Below are 24,570 nucleotides of genomic sequence, written 5' to 3' on the forward strand. Positions count from 1 at the left end.
CACAACTATATATAATTTATAATTTATTTAGCATCTGCTAAGAGGAATGACATGGTTGATGAGATAACTACTATCTAAAAACCACACCGATCCCAAGAACAAGTACATTTTTTTTTTAGAAATTTAGAAAACACCTTTGAATTAAAACAACAAATTTGCTGAATTCTTGGTAAAGATGTATTTACATTGTTTATTCACCCATCTGAACAGACTTCAATCAAACAAGATAAAAAGAAAATTCAAAATATACAAAGACAGGAAGTATGTCTTCATAGAGAGTCCGTTTCATTTCTGAACTAATGCTATGCAATAAAAGAAGACCCCGGGACCTTTCACGATCGTGATTACTTAAGGATTCCTATTGTCATTTATTTTTTTCATATATTGTGATTGATAAAGACATTTGTTTTTGGTATCTTTCTCATAATTGCAAATTAATAGGAAAGGGAATATAAAGTTCATATGTATATGTGTAGTTTTCCTACCTTATTCTATACACGACAATTTTAATGAAATTGTTTTTTGTTGCAGCTGAATTAGAGTAGTAATTTGTCAACTGAAAAATAAACAAAAATAAAAATGTTTTTACACACTGAAAACAAGATCAATTATGCTTATTAATTACAATGTTACAATTTTAATTCATAAAAACTGTTGAGATCCTTGTTATTTCTATTTCAAGATGATTTAGTATCATATGTGTCTAGACAGTAATTCCAAGGTCGTCAAAATGTTCACCATAATTTATGTTTATGTGGCTAATGTTATTTTTACATTAAAAATGTTTGTGAGTTTGATTCTGAATGGTGTGAAGATAATTTTAAATTATTTTCACATAATAATAGAGTATTTATTTGAAACATGTTTATTTTAAAAGGGAAATGTAGAAACTGCATATGTTAAAAATTAAACTGAAAATCAGATTTATGCATTTAATGTTGCTATGTCTTTTCAAACCACTGATTATTGGAAGTGTGATTCTTGTTGTTAAATGTAAATACACAGATCTTGTTTGTTGAATTCTGATTGTTCCATCATTCATTTTACGCTTAATTGGTGTAGTCGTCTTTGAGTTCTGATTTTTCTAATTTCCCTTTACCGTTTCGGAATTGTCTTTTTAGACATAACTTAAGATTATACCGATGTAAACACTCCCATTTTCCCATTTAAACAAAAATGCAACATTCATGGGCACTTGTTTATGAACTTACCACTATAAAAGTCTCATTGAATAATTCTTGATAGTACGCAGAATTTTCATCGTTTATTTTATCATTGGGTGTTACATTTATAGTCAGGATTACTTCTACTTTTAATTCACCTATAAAAAAAGATTTATAAATATCAAAATATTAGTATCTGATTTGTTCTGACATAATATGATATTATAGAAATACTTTTAATTCAAAAGACTGCGCGAGACAAAGATGTACAGGAATTAGAAAACCATAAGAAAGCTTACGTCTTACTTTGACAAAGGATATAAAGTAACATCACATAAGGAATGCTATTCCCCAGATCAATCAAGCTTTTTTTTTTAGATGAGAACAAGTGATTACTTACATCAAACAAAACTCATGTTCCATCTTACAATTTCAAATATTTTTTAAAAACTAAAAATTATTTAATGAGATAAGTGCTACTACTTATAAGTTCATAACAAGTGAGAACTGGATTATTACTTGATATCGACTTGTGTTCTGCAAATTACATTTCAATATAACAAAGGAGCTATCAGCATTTGAGTTAAACATAAATACTTTGTTAAGATGTATATAAAGAAAAGAAAAAAAAACTTACCAGATACAGGTGTATATGTTGTTGTTGGAACACTCACTGAAATAGAATTCATCAAATTTGTTACATCTATAAACATTAATGACAATCGTCTCATTTTGAAGATTTTTAAGCATAATTTTAACATGAGGTTACACACTGGAATGTCTTGGCTGTATAATGTCTTAACTATGAATGAATTTTACATTTTTATACAGGTATTTGTATAGTAAAACAAAAACTCAATATAAACAATGACCCATGTAACTGAGGTCAAGGGTGAATAAACTATGTAAGAAAGACAAAGGTAATGTAGAGTTGACTCAAAGGTGGATCCAGGGGGGACCCTTCTTAGTAAGAATCTTTAGAAGCAAAAAGACAAAAATATCAAAAAATAAGTTATTGACTAGCATTTGAAAGACAACAGACTTTAATTTTTTTTTTTAAAGTAAAAAAAATAATTAATGTACATGATGTTCATAGTATTTAATTGTTTATTTGCATTATTTAATGAATTATCATTAAAAATAACTAATAATCAAGCAAATGATATTTTTAAAGAAACCATGAAGGTAGTAATTTTTAGCGAGCTTGTTTCTTAACAAAATAAAATGATCAGACAATATCAATCCTCTTATAATAAAGTTTTATAAAATCTATTATTATTTAGGAAAACTACTTATATCATTATACGGTTTTAAAAGGAAAAAACTATTTTTGTCTATCTTTTTTTTTTAAATCTGAAATCAGGAGTTAAGATAAATGCATAATGGACATGTTGAAGAGACTTATGTTCCAAAAAAATATTTAAAGAAAAAAACTGTCTTGCTTTGCCTTTTTATATAAGTGTGAACTTAAATATGACATCTTCAGTTTGGCTAATATCTGTCAGTTAAAAGCCAAAATTTGACAAAATACACTTATAAAGATGGTTACACTTTAATTGTCTATTAATTAAATCATTCTTTTCTGTGTACATTTATATTGTTGGAAGTGCTGGACTGGTATGATACATATTCTTGGTATACATTTGGAAATATTTCCCTAAACCCAGGCATTTTAGATAAAGTTAACAATTTCAGGGACTTGAATGAATTAAGACTTTAAAACCCTTGATGAAAAATCAATTTAAAGAAAAACATAAGAACATTTTTGAAAATAGATTTAAGAATAAAAACTTTGGTAAAAACTGTATTCTCAAATGTGTCACATAGAGAGTTAGTGGTCATAGTTAAGAAGTAGAAAATAGTGGACAATACTGTGCCACTTGCTGGACAATGAAGACCACTCCTTTCCTTAATTGTAAAATTAACAAAACAACTTGAGATAATCTATTTGAAAATTGTTTACCTTCTCATAATATAATCTCTTACCCAAGAACAAAAAGTGAAAGAAATGCTAAATCTTTATAACATGAGTATGTTGAAAATATTGGCTCCCTTATGAAATAGTCATTATTAGAACTGAGGGCAGAAACCTAAAAAACAATCCATGTGTTTTAATTTCTTATAGAATTGTTAATTCTTTGCATTATAATTGGTTTTTTTTTGTTTGTTTTTTTTTTTGTCACAAACTAAATACCATATGTTTATATGACAATACAAATTTTATCAAATTTTGTTGAATTAATGAATATTTTGAATATATTTATTCAACAGAGAAATAAGGATTTGCCTAAATTTTAGTTAGAATAAGTTCTAAAGACAATCTTTAACATTTGTAAAACAGTATTGAATGCAGATAAGTCTATCTACTATGATTTAAATATAACATGTATATATCAATTTGATATAAGAAAATTAATTTGAGAAACAACTTTTCTAAATAGAAAAAGGCAGACATTGGGAAAGTTTACATTATATTAGAAGATGATATTCATTTATTCTTCACTTACCATAAAGTACATGTAAAAATAAATTAAAAAGGCATAATGTCAAAACAAATAGTCATGAGTCAAATCAAAAATAACAATCAGCTTTTTATTCAACTAGTAATATTATTTCATTTTATTTTTGAATTTTCTTGTCATAATAACAGTAATTATATTTCACAAACACATACATGTATATTTTACCTGAGACACATGACCTGTAAGTCATATAATTTTAACACTTAAATGCAGTCATGATTTCCCTTCATCCTCGACTAGTTTTTGATTAATACCTTGTGTATTAATTAAGCGACAGGGGGTATAATGATGGACATATAGGGCTACCATGGTGGACATAATTTTTATGGCCACCATGAATAAGATAATGTCACAGGTAGTACTGTATAAAAAAAACTTCACTGAGTATACATGTATAATACAATTTTATGCTTAATCTAAATATTGTCAACTGTTACAATTTGTGTATTTACAACTATTTCATTCAAATGATAATGTAATTTTTCTAATAAAATGTTTAAAATACCTCACTTACAACAATAGTATAAAAGCAGTAAAAATTATGTTTATTATAGATGATATAATAACACAAACAATGAACAACACTGACTAATTTGAAATATGACTATACATATAGTCTCACACATTTACAACTTCCTTTGAAACAGAAATTTACAAAAGCAAATTATAGAAATATGATGTGAAATATATATGAAATTCATGTATTTCTTGGGGCGAAGCAAAACTAACTGTGCACTCTGCTGCAATCTACATAATAAACTAATCAAATGCTCTAACGAAGTGAAAATCAAAACGAATTTTAAAAAAGATTAAAGGAAACTAGGCATATAAGATCGACAAGCTTGACAAGAAAATTATAATGGTAGCAAATGATATAAATATCATAAGATAAACTAACCTGTGCAATTTACATCTCCTTGACCAGTGTACCCTGAGTTACAGACACAATCAAAACTGCCATCCGTATCAAAACAGGAAGCATTTTCTGTACAGTTGTTCAAACTACTACTACCACATTCATTAATGTCTACAAGAAAAAGTTAAATGATGCCATGAACTGTTAGCAAGTCATAATGTGTAAAAGAATAAGTTTAAAAAAAAGATCTGACACATTCTGTATGTTTTCTTCATTGCCTGTGAAAATAATTATTCTTATAATTATCTTTTTATTCTTATTATAATTATTTACATAATTTATTCTATATAACAACTTGCTTCAATTAGTACTCCTGTTTATTTGAGGTCCTACATTCTGCCCATTGATGAAGTACAAAGAGGCTAGAGTTTTTCCATTCATAATATTCCAAATAGATGATTAAGATGAAACTTTCTACAATCAAATATTTAGTCCAACAAAATATGATATCCCATACACATATAGATAGCATTTGTACAAATATTATTCATTTTACAAACGAGATTACTAATAACTATTAAGGTTTGATAGTTAAATTATAAGCAGAATAAACAAAAATAGAAGAAAAAAAATTTAAAATAGCAGAAGTGCACATGGTTGCATCAATGCCATGCAATAAAACAACACAAAAATATTTTAAAAACAGTACAAACTGGAGACAAGGCCTGCATAGCCAGTTTAAAAAAATGAACCACTTGGACAATTTATTCAATATTTTTTATAAATCTTAATGAAAAAATAAATAATCAAAGCACTGTAAGCGCTGTAGGCAGTTAACCAAAAATCAAGGCAACCATAATTATAAAAACTGGCAATATTGCTTCAATTTTTTCTCGCCTGTTTCCAAATTCTCAAAACAAGAGGGATGTGGTGACAGCAAGGACTCCCTCTATATTTCATTTGATTTGTTATATAGTCCCATACATGAGTATATATGGTTATGGGGTGAGGATCTCAACTGTTTTTAAGTTCTCAAACATGAGGATATACAGTGACCCAAGGGACTCCCACTATAATTCATTTGATTTATTATATTGTCCCGTACATGAATATATATGGCTCAAGGGTGGGGATCTCGACCGTTTTCAAATTCTCAAACAGGAAGGGGTATAGTGGCCCCACGAACTCCACCTATATTTCATATGATTTGTTATATTGTCCCATACATGAATATATATTGTTTAGGATTGGGGATCTCGACCGTTTCCAGGTTCTAATCACTACAAAAGTCTAAAAGTCTGAAAAGACCAGTTTTTGTCTTAATTTGCATGAACTTTTACTCGACATCCTCCAAAAGTATGACTTGTGTCTTAAATTTTCTTGACAAATTTTCATTTATATCAAATTTGTACATACTTTACTCGACATATTCTTGACATTCTTAATATGGTCTTAAAATTTCTTGACAAATTCTTGACATTTGAATACTGTCTTGATATTTCGCGACATATTCTCGTCATTCTTATTTTTTCTCAGTAATGCTTGACATATTCTGAACATTTTGAATTGTGTCTTAAATTTACTTGACAGTTCTGAGTTTTACAAATCTTGACCAATATGATATAACTTTAATCTTTATTTCCCTTTATATAACACTTCTTACAACAAAAATAAAAGTTGGGAATGTAAAATAATTGAAAATTTGGGTATATAAATATTTTTACAAACGCAAATATAGCTATGGAATCTAATGTATAAAATAATTTAAATGTGGTTGTGTTGATATAAAACAATTTAAATAAATGTGAGTTTTTAAATTACAAATTTTAATTCCTATGTCTTATGAATTAAATGATTAAAACCAATCATACTGTCTCTAGTAGACATAGTTCATTCTACGTTCATAATGTTCAATCTTAATATGGTAAACAATTATTGTACCAAAATGTGGTTTATATAGATAGTAAAGTATGATGATATACAAATCATTCATTTAACAGAAGAAAATTTTGTGTAATGTCATCTGTTGGAATATATATTAAGTATTACACATGGACAGGCTGTTCCCCATAAAATAAAGGTATTCCACACCCCAGAGTATACACAAATGTCAAATAAAATTACTGCTTTACCTAAAATCAGCCTTACAACTTATCAGTTGACCGACCATGCCACTACAATTTAAAAGTGTGTTGATAGATGAAAATGAAAATCATCACTTTGATGAAAAAAAAATTGAATTAAAATGGATTTTCTTCTTCAAAATTATGAAGTTAATTATTTTAACATGAAAAATTGAACAATTCCAAAAGATAAAAAGAAAATTATTATCTACTCCGGGAATAATTTTAAAAAAATGTATTCATAATGGGTCCCATCAATGATTTCTATAGAAATCATTGGTCTTATGAAATGGATCTCAAACAGACATGCCTAATATAGATATAAACATTTTTTTCTTTTCACAAACATTTATTTTTGATAAAAAAATTATAAAATTCAACACTCAAAGTTGAATAAAAAATGTTTTTGGGTTGTCCCAGGATTAAAACAAATAATTTGACCTACACGAAAGCTCCCCCCTCTTGTTTTAGCCACACAAACCTAAAAGATGAATTATGGGGTCCAAAGGAGACACATTTTCAGTTTTTAAAACTGCCTCAAGTCACCTATTTTATAGTAAAGCAAATTAGAGTGGCAGTTTTGCGAACTGCAAAAATCTCAATGCTGTTTGTCAGTAACTTCGACTTATATTCCAAAGTAAAAACAATTTATTAAACGTTTAATAAAAATAAATCAAAATTAAACTACATGGAGGATTACTCAGGGTATTAAAACTTAGTTGAACCAAAAGGGTATCTCGCTGTACCAAATTAATCCTGGATTCTTCAAATTTTAGTTTAGCCATGATAAAAAGGAGTATATAACAGCAATATAATGTCATAAACAGAGTAGAATAAGTCTGTTCACATTTCAGGCTAAATTTATACTGTTGAGATAGTGTCAAGACATATTTAAGACTGTCATGAATGTGTCGAGACATATTCAGACATTATTTAGAATGTCAAGAATATGTCACGACACATTCAGACATTATTAAGAATGTCAAGAATATGTCAAGGCAGATAGAGACAAATTTAAGACAGTCAAGAATTGGTCGAGACTAATGCAGACTCTTATCAGATGATACAGGAAGTGTCGAGAAATTTTAAGACAATGTTTATACTGTCAAGACACTTGTCAAGAAAAATCAAGAACCTTATAAGACAAATTCATAATATGTCAAGTATTTTTTTTTAATATTCACACAAATTAGGAATGTCGAGTAAAAATTCATGCAAATTCAGACAAAAACTGGTCTTTTCAGACTTTTTGACTTTTGTAGTGCATACAGAAGGGTGAGGTGACCCCCAGGGACTCCCCCTATATTTCATTTGATTCGTTAAATACATGTAGTCCCATACATGAGTATATATGGTTTAGGGATGGGGATCTCGACCGTTTCCAAGTTCTCAAACAGGAGGGGTGGGGTGACCCCACGGGACTCCCCCTATATTTCATTTGATTTATCATATTGTTCCATACACGAATATATATGGTTTAGGGGTGGGGATCTCGACTGTTTCCAAGTTCTAAAACAGGAGGGGGTGGGTGACCCTAGGGACTTCCCCTATATTTCATTTGATTAGTTATATAGTCCCATACATAAATGTATATGGTTGAGGGGTGGGGATCTCATCCTTTTCAAAGTTATTCATCAGGAGGGAGTAGAGTGGACCAAAAGACTCCATCTATACATCATATGATTTGCTTACATTCAGGTATCATATAATCTAGTTGCACTATTTGTGAAAATAAAGTAAAAAACTTCCAGCTATTTTAACTGACCCATCAAAATTGAGAAAAAACACCCATTGAAATTGCAGTAATATTTTTACACTTTAAAAGCATCTAACATGCATTACCAACATTTATCACTGATAAAGAAAATGTATACTGTCACCAGGAACATATATTTTTTTTAGAAAATCAGATACTGTTCCCAGCTGTCACCTTGTATTGGATTAAGACATTAAAATTTGTTAAAAAGTAATGTTGAGTTTCTGTACAAAATAGTTTCTGCTTTTCTTTCTTTTACATATATCTTTTGGTTTCCAATTCTAGTGTTTATACCATAGATGTATTTTGTCATCTGTCTGAAAAAAATTTAGTTGGTCGCCAAAACCCGGAATTACTCTTATCCGCTTCCGGAATCTGATCCGATATTGTAATTTGCTTTCTTATGGCATCCATTTTGTTTTCAATGATGTTTTTGTCAGATAGGATATTACTCGAATTTGCGTATTATTTGTCGGCGATTTTCTGTATTAAGCTAACGTTTGGACAAAATGAATATCGCTGTCGTGAATAATTATGATGAAAATAAGTTTTGAGACTTTGGTAAAAAGGTTTGCGAAGTTATCCAAATTGAAAAGATACGAAAATGTTGACTTCTAATTTAAAATTGCCGCCAACAGCATGAACAGTTGAACTTATTGTAATAGACTACTGACGACGTAGTTGACTACGTATTGACGACAAACGATATTCCTACGACTTTTGCCATTTGGGAAATCTAAACTACTTGTCTTTAGAGATTTTCGTCGATTAAATATTTCATACATTTGTTCTTTGACATCTTAGCCAAAAGCTCAGGGGATAATAAACTACATAAGGATTCCTAATTATGTGTTCTACTTCCTATGTGCAATTTCAAAACTTTTGGGTGATTCGACGATCATTTAAGATTTTCTGGTCATATTTTTTTGTAATCCAGAATTAAAAGTATGAAAAAACTTTCCAATTAGTTATAAATAACATAATATCCAGCTAGATGATGACAATGGCACGTATTTCAGCATTTATTAAGTAGAACACAAATTTAGGGTGCTCGCATAAGGCAGCTTAACTGCCTAAAAACTGATGTACAATAAAACTGTACAAAATAAATCTAAAAACTACTCTGTTCAAGTAATGATATTAGATGTCTCTTGCTGTGCAGACGTTGTAACAAATGTTTTATACACTGATACATGATAATTTTGTTATAATACAATTGGAATAAAAAATACATTTGTTTTAAATAGAATTTGAATAAAAAATACATAACTATCCATAATTTATTTCTTAAATTTTCAGAATACCTTCATCCGTGAGATATTGAGATGAAAAAATTAAATCCATTTCTTTCCTTTTTTCAGATAAAGGTGGCAATAATTTAACTTATAACAGTTTACATCAATTTGATTAACTTACTATCACAGAGATTAGAAGAATTTTTCTGATATCCAGCATTACAGACACAATCGTAAGAACCAACTGAATTTTGACAAGTTGAATAGGGAATGCCGTCACAAGTTGTTGCATCATCACATTCGTTTATGTCCATGTCACAGTTGGCTCCCTTCCATTCATTTTTACAAGTACAACTACCATTAACATTGTTACAGTCCATTGTATTGGCAACAATACAAGTACAGGCCTTAGAACAGCTATCTCCATAGTTTGCACTGCCACATTCTGAAAATGACATTAAAATGATGCTTGAAAAGTGGGGGTATGTGAACAGACAAACAGGAAAGGAAATAAAATGCCTAGTTAGCTATGATCGAAAAATTAAAATATATATATGCTGCTTTTCAAACAATTGCATTTTGCATGAAACACAGTTGATATTAAGCTTAGGCACGAAAACATATGAAATAAAATTACAATCATCTTGGAAGAAAATAACCATTTTATCGGACATTATTAAGATTTATGTGATATTTGATTTTGTAACTATACATTAGTTTTTCTCATAAGTTCAAGTACAGGGTCATCAATAATACTGCTGTACTTTCAGAAATTATTGTGAAAAATGATACAGGGTTATAATCTCAATAAGTTAAACTCGCATTTTTTTTAAAATATTAATCAGATATTATTACTCAACATGCTCAATATCTCAAAAATCAAAATCGCATTTTAGTTTAAAATGACAAATTCACAATAATAAATGCACGCAATAATTGTTGAATTTACAGTACTTAAAAATATCAGCCTACCTTGGCAACTTCCATCAGCTATTTTCTGGTATCCAGTAACACAATTGCATTCATGGGTACCATTTAAATTGTTACATTCAGAATAAGATGTAGTGTTACATATATAGTGAGTAACTGTACACTCATCAACATCCGAAGAACAGGTGGTTCCTTTCCAACCAGTTTTACATGTACAACTACCATCAACATTATTACAGGAATCTGTATTGGTAACAACACAGCTACAGGTCTGTGCACAGTCTTTACCAAATGTGTTAGAACCACATACTGGAAAGGAAATGATTTAAGGTCAGAAATAAAAAAAAATACTATGTTATTACCCTCTTATCTGATGGTATGGTTTGGGAGGTTTTCATTTCAGTATTTTTTCAATTTTTAGGCCAATTTTCTCTATTCCCTTTTTTACCATTACTCTCTATTCTATCAATATAATATCTGGCAGATTATTTACTGTCTTCCAGTCAATATCAGAAATAAATAAATATATAACCAAACAATTGAAGTCAAGTTGAGAAATACAAAACAGTTACAGATGAACCTCCTCATGGAGTTTTTATGGTGATTATTTCATTACCAGACCACATATTTCACGATTATTTGATAATTTGAAAATCTAGAACTGCATTTTTGTTTATTTGATTATCTAGTTAAAAAAACAATTAAAAATTATGTGATTACTTGGACACCCCCATGAGGGGCCTCATAGATAAAAAGACAATTTCTAAAAAACTAACCCTGACAAACATCTGCAGAGTTATAATAACCCTCATTACAGATACAAACATAGGATCCATTGGTGTTTTCACACAATGAGTTAGCCTGGCATATTGTTGCGTTGTCACATTCATTGATATCTGTATCACAGTTATCTCCCTTCCAGCCAGTTTTACAATTACAATTTCCATCTGTTTTGTTACAATAATTGGTGTTTTCTGTCACACATGTACAGTTTTCAACACAGTTCTGTCCCCATTCTCCTTCAGCACAAGCTTTTGAAATAAAATATTGAATTCAGTTTAGTGTGTATATCAACACCATGAAATGTTTTGTATGTCTTTATTTCACACAGACCTACACATTTATCATGTTTATGAATATTCAAGTTTTTTAAAACTACATTTATTACTATAATGTAAAAAAAAATATTTTAATGTATACTTAATACGATATTAATGTTTTACTACTTTTTATTTGTCCATTTCTTAACCTTTTTCCTACATTGAGAGTATTAATTTAGAATTGTTTAAACAAAAAAAACGAAACATTAATTTTCTCTCCACACACACAATAAAATACCAACCTGTACAACTTTGTTCATCGCTGTCCAGTTTTGTACCATTTTTGTTACAGGAGCATTCGTATCCTGGTGTTTTATCAGTACACATATCAGCACATGGATTGCTTGGCTCGCACTCGTCTATGTCTGAAATATTTAATAAATATACCCTTCTTTATTTATGTCAGTAATAAAGATAGAATTATAGACATTTCTTGTAAAATGTCTAACATATTTAATAGTTATGTCATTTATAAATTAAAGTTACTGTTATAGAAATTTCTGGTGAAATACACTTTTTCAGATTTTAATGAATCATTATTAGTTTTTCTTTTAATCTTTGTCTGTAATCATTAAAATTTAATTGGTGAAGGGATTTATTTAGAATTACAAGAACCATTTATTGTGATTTATGCATATCTGGGTTTTATCGAAACCAAAGACTCATTGACATTAATATTATCAGAGTTCCTGCATGTCTTGCAAACTTCATGACTGTAGCATTTAAAAAAAAATGAAAATATAGAAATGTTATAAGGTGCATCTATTGTTGAAGACTGTGTAATGCCCTTTAGATATATATTGGTTATTTTTGTTGATGTCTTATTAAGATATATACCATTTCTTTTATTCATAAGGCTTATTCTAATTTACCATAACCATTGTAATTCTAATTTATAAACATAATGATGGATTAAGTTTTAACAATAATGTAGATATTATCAGTAATATCCATAGAGCACATTTTGCAAATCTTAACTGTCTCAAATCACTAATCATGGGAAATATAAAACAAGAATGTGTCCATAGTACATGGATGCCCCACTGGTACTTTCATTTTCTATGTTCATTGGAACGTGAATTTGGGTCAAAGTTTCTAGTCGATTGGACTTCAACTTCGTCAAAAACTACATTGACCAAATATTTTAACCTGAAGCGGGACAGACGGACAAACGAATGAACGGATGCACAGACAAGAAAACATAATACTTTCGTATATGGGGCATAAAAACCTACTTTCACAGATTCCAGTAATATTATCAGTCATGGTTAGATTGTATCCTGTTGGACATGTACAGTATTCTGCTTCATCAAATTTGACTGCACAAGTTGCTGGCGCGGTACAATTGAAATTGGTACATTCGGTCTTTACTGTAAATTAAATAATAAATACATATATAAATATTGCAATGCATACACAAATTTATTGTAATCTTTTATTAGATTTCTTCATACATGATTGGTGCTTGATAAAATTTAAAAGCTCTTTGTGATCTTTTGATAAATTGGATTATAACAAATCTTATAATCCTTTACTGGTATCCAGAAAAGGGTAAAAAATTTCAAAACAGTAAAATTTATCCAAACACATAAGTCTGATAATTAAATCAATGTTTTATTTTAAAAACCGACATGAAAAAAGAATTACATGAAATGGGAGTTAATTCTAATTTTTAACTAGGATTATATGAAATGGGAGATAATTCTTATTTCCAACTAGGATTATATGAAAAAGGAGATAATTCTTATTTCCAACTAGGATTATATGAATGGGAGATAATTCTTATTTCCAACTAGGATTATATGAAATGGGAGATAATTCTAATTTCCAACAAGGATTATATGAAATGGGAGTAAATTCTTATTTCCAACTAGGATTATATGAAATGGGAGTTAATTCTTATTTCCAACTTTGTAGTTAACTAGGTGGAGCAGGAATTCAGGATTTCTGGCAAAAAACTTACTGTCACATGTCCTCTGGTCTTTTGGGCTGAGTATGTATCCATCATTACAAGAACATTTATAACTTCCTGGAGTATTAAGACAGTTCTGGTCACACTTGTTCAAAGTTGTGTCACATTCATTGATATCTACAAAATAAGATTTCTCATTATTCATCTTAAGAAAGTTCATTAAAACATAACTGAATTCAAGTTCTTTTTATATATTTTGGCAGCTATTTCCAAGTTGCAACTTAATATATTTCTTTCTTTAACTCAATTACTCTTTTGTGTTGATCTATTTAAGCATCCAATATAAACAATTTTAATATTTTATCTATTTCAATTTTTTTTTAACTTTATCTGCTAGTATATCAAGTTGTCATTTGATTCAAATAGAGGTGACAAGCAACTAAAATATATATACAACTTTTTAATTTACAATTTCAGAATCAAAAAGACTATAAGCTATTAAATAGTTTTCCCCCTTAAAGAAAATAATGTCAAGTCATTGGTTGATTTTTTCTTTTGGTTCAAAGCATTGATAGCAAATCACACAACATTTTGCTGAATATATCCTAGTAGAATAGACGTATTTACACTTGTATGCAAATTTGTCCGTCATTACATAAAATTACACAGGTACCTGTAAACTTCACAATTAAAAAGTGGTTGTTGCTTGACACTGAAAGTTTTTTCGGAGCAGATCTACTAAGGTTATTCGGAGACAAAATACAGCTAAATACCAAAATTTTAAATACATTTATTATTACACAGAATGCATATATTAAAGATTGTGATAGCGGAAACTGATGTGGAATTTTCCAACAAAATACTAAAAAATCAATATTACCTTGACATTTGTCATTAGCATCTTTTGTAAAGCCCGTTCTACAACTACATGTATAGCTTCCGTCTGTATTAGTACATAACTGATCACATGGATTGTTAGCACACTCATTTATATCTGTAAAAAAAATAATCAGGTTTTACTTAAAACCCCTCCAGCCATTAAAAAGAAAAGAAATTATTCTGGAATTTTAAACTAGATTCAATTTCTTCTTTCTTTCTTTGCATGTTTAAAAAACCTAAGTCTCTGTGCCAAAAAAAATGAACATGATGACATGTCACAATTAAATTTTTAAAGTAACCCTTTATTTAATGTATTTTATAATGTAGTAAAAACTTGATTGACAAAGATTGTATTAGTTGATGTTTTATGGTTTGATGTTATTTGGTTCTATTCAAGATTAATTAACTTTATTACTATTGTAAAAGACCTTTTTGTGGGGTTCAAATCTAACAGTATAGAAAAAAAACATTTTAATAATAGTACTGAAATCAAAATCGTGGATTTTTGTTCATTTACCAGTACAAGTTCCTGTGACTGTGTCATTCTGATAACCAGTCACACACTGGCAGACAAATGAGCCAGGTGTGTTGACACATCTTTGTTTAAGAGAGGTATCACATGGGTTGACTCCACCACTACACTCATTGATATCAGCATCACAAAGTGTCCCCTGCCATCCTGATTTACACACACACCCAGTAATTCTGTTACACCTCTCTGCCCCAGCGCCACAGTTACATGTATTATTACAGTTATCACCCCAGTGAAACTGATCACAATCTGAAATGTACATAAACATTATTCCACCAATAAGTCAGGAAATGTATTCGTTAATTCAATTTGTCCATTTTTAGTTCAACTTTGATGACTTAATTCAATATGCTGCCAATTGATCAATTGTTTTAATACTGTAACAACAGCAGTTATTCATATCTAATTCAAATAAAAAAAATAAAAAAGATACGATTTAACTTTACTTAATATTTTGTACTTACTTGAACAAGTTCTTTGGTCATTCTCCAAAAACTGACCAATTGGACAACTACATTTGAAACTTCCTGCTATATTGGAGCAAGTTGACTTATCTGTACACAGATTTTTACTGTCATCAGCACATTCATTCATATCTACAAACAAAATATGCAAAATAAACACTTAAAGTTAAGATGTGGTAAAATTTTAAAGATAGAACATTCAATTCAATTTTTGTTCCATATTATTATAATGGGATATTATCATATTTCCATACATTTAGGAACATCTAGACTTTGATTATAGTCTTAAATCTTTTTATTAAATTTTGGTTCATTTGTATTTGTTTGGAGTTCATTGTGGCGTCCATTTTTGCTGAACCAGTTTATATTTTTGTTCAAGAGCCAGCTGAAGTTAGCTTCTGGGTGCATGTTTTTCTTAGTGGGTTGAAGACCCATTGGGGGCCTTAGGCTGTCTTGCTCTTTGGTTGGATTTTAGTTCACAACAAAGTCCTTTATTATACATGTTATATGAACACAGCGTTTAATATCTGAGACCATCAAATGACACTGATCATATACAGTAAAACCAATTAACAGTGATTTACCTGTACAAGTCTGGTTATCAGCATGAAGTACATATCCAGATTGACAATAACAAAATGCAGTGTCGTCTTTTAGTCTGCATGCATAACTGCAGGTCAGGTGACTCAGGGTACCACATGGATTAGACACTAAAAATGGAAATCATATACCTCATTTTTTATCAATTGTAAAAATTCTTTGAAGAGTAGAGTTTTAATCAGAGAAATGTAACTAAAAAATAAAAGGTTAAAAGTAATTATCAGTAAAAAGCATCAGAGATATTGAGATGGAATCTATAGTATTTTTTTTTAAATGTTCACTATAATTAATAATATAGAAATATTCTGCATTATTCAATTGCAGAGATGTTGCAAATGTTACATAATATTTTGTGTAATCAAGTCTCGACATGCAAGTAAGGGCTAGTTTAAAATATAGAAACTAATTTAATATACAGGAGTCGGTTTCGCAAATATCATAAGCATACTGAATAGTTCATGATTTACGATCAATCTTAACCGTGAGTTTTTTGGTGAAACCGACTGCAGAAACTTATCTATTATTCAGAACTAATTTAATATACAGAATCTTTTTTAATAAACAGAAACTTCTATCGTATACAAACATTATCAACCTACCTTGTTTACAAGTTTTTCTGTCCGTGTTGAGTTCATAACCGAAGAAACATCGACAGTTATAACTTCCCACATTATTGACACAGTCTTGTTCACAATCGTCAGACTCTGTTGTGCACTCGTTTACATCTAAAGTATGTCAAAGTTTTATTTTGATGAAGAACTATTACTACCAACTAGGTTAAAAAGAAACAGCATTGCCAGTGGTTGTCTTTATGTCATATCTAAATATTTTTGTCATTCTGAAAATTAAGTGAAATGGAAAATATCTTTCATTTTTTCTGCATTTTATAGATTTTGGATGATTTGAGTCTGAGATACTGTATAAATATAAACACCCGTCAATTGTTGAAAACTATGTTTCTCTCTAGAAGTCTTTTGGGTTATTTTTGTCATTGGGTTGGTTTCTTATTGGTGTATGTTTAACAAGCAGAGCAATGAAAAAGAGGTTTTGTTTTTAACGCCACAAAAAATATTTTGGTGCGTTATTAGGTGTCCAACTTACAAATAAGCCCCTGTTGATTTGAACCATAAACTCAAATGTGTGCATGATGTAACATTCAAACATGGAACCTTTCAAAAACTTAGATCTTAAGGAATCTCCACTATGAACTGTATAGATATATTGGATTTATTCTCTAAATATTTTATGTTTTACATATATGATCATACCTTCACATTCATATGGATTTCTTGTTTGGTAACCAGTGTTACATCTACAGGTATATCCACCATCAGTATTTTGACACGTTGAAACTGTGGCTGAACAATTGTTTGTTGTTGCACTACTACATTCATTTATATCTAAAATTAAGCATGAAGATATAAATTTTAAACATTGTGGTGGCGAACTTTATTTATATGAAATAGAACAACAATAAAAGTATTGAACCTCAAATTTCATTAATCATAAAGTTTGTCACCTTTTTTTCTCTTTAATTTAATTTAGAAATTGCTTCAAAAATCAGTTATTCCCTAGTCTGACAAGAAAATTAATTTTGAACTATGAAAATAAAAACTGGACTCATTCTACAATATGTGTTAATGAAACACATTATAAAAAACTTTTCTGTACCTATTTCAACTTATATTTACCTGCACAAAGAACACTGTCAACTGAAGACACTTTTTCGTACCCCGATCCACAATTACATTGATAGCCGCCATCTTCGTTTACACAAGTCTTGTCGCCATTTATACATATGCTTGGATTATCTACACATTCATTGACATCAACTTCACAATTATTTCCAAACCAGGCACTGTTACAAACACATCCACGACTTGGATCACACCTGTCAGCTCCAGGTCCACAGCTACATTGACTTGCACAGTTGTCACCATAAAATGGATTCACACAGGCTGTCATAAGATAGAGCAAGCTTGTTAATACACATAATCAAAAACAGTATATGCTTATATATTATATCAATGTATTGCTTTTTAAACTGTTCATTCTCATTACCTTTCATTTAGCTGGACTACCAAAGTATCAGGTATTTTGCTTTTTTTTTGTTTTTTTGCAGATAAATTGTTTTTTTTTCAGTACCTATATCCAAATTTCCCCAAAAATCTAAATCTGGTATGAAATATCAATCATTACTCATCTTTTTGTACAAGAAAAAACACAAGAATTATCATTAACATTCTATAAGTCTTTTGACAAGTCTGTATCTCTGATTGTTTTTAATGGCTTAAAAGATGCCAATAGAGCTATTTCTTTTAAACTTACTATTTTGTTTAATTATGTGATTGGCAATAATATTTCGAACAAAAATATTGAAAAGGGATTTTAATGATTTTTTGCTTTTCTTGTCTTTGAAGGCTTTATGTCATGAAGGATAGCTAGCATATTGATATCAAACTCATATATATTCAATACAGACAGATTGTTGCAAAATATGTGCATCATACCAATCAAATATTCAACTACATGCAATACTCTTTAATAATTTTTACCTGAACAAGATGTTTTATCAGCATTTAATTTGAATCCTGTATAACAGGAACAGATATAACTACCAACAGTATCCTCACAGTTCTGTGTACATACATTAGCATCACACTCATTTATATCTGAAATGTAAATTTTTTTATTGTTGGAGAAGGATTACCACATGTATTTTTTCACATAAGCTGTATATTACTGTGTGAAAAATTTAATTTTAGAGTATTGACTTATGACAGGAATTTTAATATTATGTAAAAGTATATTACATTAGGTGCAATGATATTTAACAATATATAATTACATAAGGTGCAATGATATTTAACAATATATAATTACATTAGATGTATGTTTTTATTATAATACGGTATTCTGATTGGCTAACTGCACATCACATGTTATTCCTTAAGCAATTGCATTACACAATAAAACTTATCATTTATGATTACACGTTGTCCCACAATAAAGTGCACAGGTAAATAAAACAAAAAAAATGATAAAATTCTTGTTTTCATGATCCTAGCTAAAAAATGTAATTATAAGTATTGAATGCTTCTTTTTGTAACTTCATAGGGTTGTAAAAGCGTTGACTGTGCACACATTTTTAGAATGAGGCGCGGAACGCTACCGCGCTTCATACAAAATGTACTTCGGTCAACGCTTTCAAACCCTAATGAAGTTACAAAAAGAAGCATTCAATTCTTAAATATACATATCTATATGCCAGCGTATGTTGTTCTTTCCGAATAAGGTATGTAAAACATATCAATATCAAATCTGGTATATAAATATTGTTGTTTTACAATCAAAAAGCAAAAATTGTATCCTGCTATTCTAATTGTGGCTTTTGCAAATCGAATTTTTTTAGTGTACTAAACAAGTCAAGAATCTGTAATTCAGTGGTTGTTATTAGTTGATAATCTGTGATAATTGATTTTCTCCCTTTGTCATGCTGTTTATTTTGTTATTAATTTATTTTTACTAAACATTATGAATCTTGTTAATTGCAGAAGACTGTATAATGACCTCTAGTGGCTCATATCTATGTCATTAGGTCTCTGGTGGATAGTTTTCTCATTGGCAATCGTACCACATCTTACATTTTATATAATTGACACTTACTAGAACAATGGCCACTGGCTCTATCAAGTAGAAACCCTTCTTGACATATGCACTCCCATGTTCCTGGATTTGTAGTATTATCACAACCATATTCACAGGTTAAATTCTGCAGTGCACAGAAATTAAATATTGCTGTAAAAAAGATAGAAAATTAAACAATCAGTCATTACAAGACTTGGACGAGCAGGATAATGACTTAATGAAGTATATATTAACATATTTGATTAAAAATTATTGGATGCAATAGAGTTAATATATTACCTTACAATGTACGCAAATCTTATAGCATATAGCTACCTTCACAAAAATTTCGATAAATCAACTTTTGATAATCATCTGCTGAAATTACATACAATTTTCATTTTCAAATTATAATAAACAAAATGGGAAACTAGACTAACACAATTACCTGTATTCAATACACCTTCCTACTATGGTTAACGTTGCGACTTAGGTTCTAAATTACACTTACTTTGATTACATTTACCATCAGCTATCAGCTCAAATCCATACACACAACTACATGTAAAGCTTCCATCGCTATTAGCACAATTTTGATCACAGCCACTTGTCCTTTCGGTGCATTCGTCAATGTCTGAAAATATAATTAAAATGATCAGAATGTATTACAGGTTAAACTTGATTGTGCAACTTGATCTTTTAATGTTTATTATTAACAGTTCTCATTTCTGTATTGCTAAACACTTTTAAATAGGATATCATATTATTCATTGAAATTTTATCAATTTATACTCATGTCAAGACAAATTGTGTCAATGTGTTTACCATAACACTTTTTTTACGTAGTTTATTGGAATAGGACTGTATACCGTTTATTATTTTTTACTATCCATTTTTTAAAAAGAAAAATTGCCAAAGTCAAGTTTCCGTAGGAGCTCAATGCATTATTTTGCATGAACTACAGACTGAAACATCTGCTTGGAAAGTCACAGAGGTTATTTTTAATCTTTAACATAAAAATGTTTTAAACATCATTTATTTTGATTGAGCCTAAAATAAACTTCCGAAGCTTCACAAAACACCTTACAAATATAGATTTATTTCGTCTTCAAGCCATTGTGCCACTACTAAATTGTCTATTCTTCTTACCAGCACACTTGGTACAATAAAACACCTGATAATAAATTGTTCAAATAAGGCTTTCGACAATAGTGGAATTAATTACTTTTGGAGTGTCAAGAACTCGTTGGAAGTACTTGATAAATTGCATGCTTTTATTGGTGATTTTGAATCTGTTCAAAGTTTAGATTTTTCTACCCTGTATACCACATTGCCTCACATTCTCATTAAGAAAAAATTCACACACCTAATTGAATGGGCATTTAAAAAGTCAGAATGTGAATATATATGTTCAAACTCTTTTAGGTCATTTTTTAGTAGCAAGAAACAAAAAAACTATCTCAATTGGACATGCTTTGATACTATATATGCCCTTGATAACATTTTTGTTCGCTTTGGGGATTCCGTATATCGTCAGATTATTGGAATTCCAATGGGGACTAACTATGCACCCCTTATTGCGGACCTGTTTTTGTATTGCTATGAGTTATAATTTATGACAAAAATAAGCAAAGACCCATCGAAACAATATCTGATAAACAAATTTAATAATACTTTTAGATATTTGGATGAATTTTTGGCTCTCAATAATGACGACTTCAGTATGTATATTAAAGAAATTTATACTGTTGAACTTACTTTAAATAAAGCTAATACTAACAATGACCACTGCCCCTTCCTCGATCTTGATATCTATATCACTAACGGAAAGGTGAATACTAAAATTTATGATAAAAGAGACGATTTTTCATTTCATATCGTTAATTATCCATTTTTAGATGGTGACGTTCCCTTGTCACCATCTTACGGTGTTTATCTATCTCAACTTGTACGATTCGCTCGTGTATGTAACAATGTTTTAGATTTTAACGAGAGAAATTTATGTATCACTGAAAAATTATTACACTAGGGTTTTCGATATCACAAACTAGTCAAAACATTTACTAAATTTAATCATCGGTATAAGGACATCATTCGTAAATATAGCTCAACATGCAGACTTCTTATACGTTCAGGTATTTCACATCCAATTTTTTTATGGAAATATTCTTTATAAAGCACAAAGGTGTCAGTATTCACCTCAAAAACTAACAAAACCTTTGAATAGACTTATTAAGAAGGGATATAGTTACGATACTGTTGTCAGGTCATTAAAGATTGCATATTTTGGCATTAATATTGATTCACTTATAGGGTATTTGCATCGGAACTAAACACATTTATTCCAAAACCAGTTGTTGGCATGACACGGGTTATGTTCTTCTCATATATGTTATGATGGTATGATACTAAACCCCTAACGGGAAGGATTGTGCCTGATGTTCATATGATGAAATCATAATCTTTCAGTCAGTTTAATTGAAGTCTGGAGCTGGCATGTCAGTTAACTGCTAGTAGTCTGTTGTTATTTATGTATAATTGTCATTTTGTTTATTTTATTTTGTTACATCTTCTGACATCAGACTCGGACTTCTCTTGAACTGAATTTTAATGTGCGTATTGTTATGCGTTTACTTTTCTACATTGGCTAGAGGTATAGGGGGAGGGTTGAGATCTCACAAACATGTTTAACCCCACCGCATTTTTGCGCCTCTCCCAAGTCAGGAGACTCTGGCCTTTGTTGGTCTTGTATTATTTTAATTTTAGTTTCTTGTGTACAATTTGGAAATTAGTATGGCGTTCATTATCACTGAAGTAGTGTATATTTGTTTAGGGGCAATCTGAAGGACGCCTCCGGGTGCGGGAATTTCTCGCTACATTAAAGACCTGTTGGTGACCTTCTGCTGTTGCTTTTTTTATATGGTCGGGTTGTTGTCTCTTTGGCACATTCCCCATTTCCATTCTCAATTTTATTATGTTAGTACAAACCTTGACATTCAGAACCCACTTTTCGGAACCCTGCAAGACAGTTGCATGTAAAGCTTCCATCTGTGTTTGTACAACTACTGTTTGCTGGACAGTTATCTGTTCCATCTAAACATTCATTTATATCTGAAAATAAAAGAATCATTTTAATAGCAATGATCAAACTCCATCACTTTCAAAGTTGACATTTTTTTTTCTTCAATTGACACAAAATATTATAAGAGTTATGAGAAAAAAGTAGGAAAATACCTAAGAGTAATGAAAATTATTACAGGAAGAAAACAACATTGTGGATCGATGATGTAATATAAAAAAAAATAATGTGTTCATCAATTATAAAGAATGATCGATTTATCATTTTTGGAAAATTAATTTGAAACATCAATGAACCAAATTCCTTTAATAAGAGTTTGTGCGTGTGTGTGTCAGGGGTTAATAACTACATTAGATGTATGTTTCATTAGAATACGTTATTCTGATTGGCTAACTGCAATCTCGCGTTATTCCTTAATCAACTTCATTTCAAAATGAATTTTAATATTCATGTTGACACGTGCTTCTACAATAAAGTGCACAAGTAAATAAAAGAAAAAACTTGCTAGTAATAGAGTTTTCATGATAATAGCGGAAAAATATAATTATGTATCAGTATTGAATGCTTCTTTTAGTAATTTCATAGGGTTGTAAAAAGCATTGACCGTGTGCACATTTTAATAATGTACTTTGGTCAACGCTTTTACATGCCAATGAATTTACAAAAAGAAGCATTCAATTCTTAAATAATAAAATATTTAGGCTTAACCTTTACTGTTTAAAATTATAATGAAAAGGGTTCTTTATTTATGCCCTCATTGCAATTAGAATAATTTTTAATTCCTAATCGATCTCTTTGTTTACCTTCACATTTTTCATTGTCTGTAATATTATAGCCTAGTGGACAATTAGAACAGTTGTAACCACGACCAAGTGATATTTCATCAGCTGGTAATAAATCTAAACAGGTACGTCCCAAAGCACATGGGTTATCAGCACAACCATCTGTATTAATTTCACAGTCATCACCTGAAAAGGGGAAGAAATACAGGTTTGTATTTATTTGTTGTATATGTCCTCCATCTACATATGACTTGTCAATCTTACTGGTATTTCATACAAAGCAAAAAGATACAAATGTTTTTCTCTCTCAACCTCAGGTTCACACTTACACAGTGGTCAGTCACTCAGCTGCTTTTCATGCTGGTTTTCTAACAGTTTTATATTTGAAAAATTTTCAGGAAAAAAATGATGCAATATTGGACAAATAAAACAAGAAAATGTTTTTTTGAGGAAGAAAGGTTCCCAAACTGGTGTCCTTTCTATGTGATTTTAGGCTGATAATTTCACAAGTGTTAAATTTAACAGTTTTAAACATCGCTAAATTGACTGAGTTGATACAACACCTGATGTAACTGCAAGATTATAAGAAAATAAAAATATAATTGCAAAATGTTTTTTTTTTGAAACCTGTTTTGATTTAGATTCCAATACTTTTAAATTGTATATAACAGAACATTGTATACAGCTGAATTCAAGATTTGGTTATCTGGCAGATGCAATCTTAAATCAAATCACAACTAAAAAAAATATGTCCTTACCAGACCAACCAGTTGTACAGTTACATGAGGCAATGACGTAGTTTGGATTGGATTCATTTCTCAGATTGACATAGTCACATGTTCCGTGGTCACCTGTACATCCACTACATGCCATAATGATCACCTCTATAGCGTCTGCTGTTACACCATCACTGTCCACAGTAGTTACCCTGTGGAGTTTATGTAAAATAATTACACATTTATATACACAATTTAATCAAAGTCTGAAAGAAAATTAATATTCCTCAATTT

General features: G+C 29.9%; 1 protein-coding gene across 1 annotated transcript in view; it reads right to left on the reverse strand.

Moving 5' to 3' along the window:
* LOC139510831 (uncharacterized) overlaps positions 1 to 24,570 on the reverse strand; it is a 125,904-nt gene that overhangs the window by 23,698 nt on the left and 77,636 nt on the right. The window contains exons 51-73 of the mRNA XM_071297367.1: positions 24,319 to 24,488; positions 23,582 to 23,746; positions 22,688 to 22,810; positions 20,211 to 20,333; positions 19,739 to 19,870; positions 18,628 to 18,744; positions 17,764 to 18,030; positions 17,341 to 17,472; positions 16,672 to 16,797; positions 16,057 to 16,182; positions 15,473 to 15,604; positions 14,994 to 15,257; positions 14,478 to 14,591; positions 13,649 to 13,774; positions 12,921 to 13,055; positions 11,928 to 12,050; positions 11,362 to 11,616; positions 10,628 to 10,894; positions 9,837 to 10,100; positions 4,584 to 4,712; positions 1,801 to 1,836; positions 1,212 to 1,321; positions 486 to 556 (exon numbers count right to left, since the gene is read on the reverse strand). Coding sequence (XP_071153468.1) covers positions 486 to 556; positions 1,212 to 1,321; positions 1,801 to 1,836; positions 4,584 to 4,712; positions 9,837 to 10,100; positions 10,628 to 10,894; positions 11,362 to 11,616; positions 11,928 to 12,050; positions 12,921 to 13,055; positions 13,649 to 13,774; positions 14,478 to 14,591; positions 14,994 to 15,257; positions 15,473 to 15,604; positions 16,057 to 16,182; positions 16,672 to 16,797; positions 17,341 to 17,472; positions 17,764 to 18,030; positions 18,628 to 18,744; positions 19,739 to 19,870; positions 20,211 to 20,333; positions 22,688 to 22,810; positions 23,582 to 23,746; positions 24,319 to 24,488 — 3,507 coding nt within the window. The remainder of the gene's footprint in view (positions 1 to 485; positions 557 to 1,211; positions 1,322 to 1,800; positions 1,837 to 4,583; positions 4,713 to 9,836; positions 10,101 to 10,627; positions 10,895 to 11,361; positions 11,617 to 11,927; positions 12,051 to 12,920; positions 13,056 to 13,648; positions 13,775 to 14,477; positions 14,592 to 14,993; positions 15,258 to 15,472; positions 15,605 to 16,056; positions 16,183 to 16,671; positions 16,798 to 17,340; positions 17,473 to 17,763; positions 18,031 to 18,627; positions 18,745 to 19,738; positions 19,871 to 20,210; positions 20,334 to 22,687; positions 22,811 to 23,581; positions 23,747 to 24,318; positions 24,489 to 24,570) is intronic.

This window comes from Mytilus edulis, chromosome 2 (assembly GCF_963676685.1).
Source record: "Mytilus edulis chromosome 2, xbMytEdul2.2, whole genome shotgun sequence".
Taxonomy (NCBI): Eukaryota; Metazoa; Mollusca; class Bivalvia; order Mytilida; family Mytilidae; genus Mytilus; species Mytilus edulis.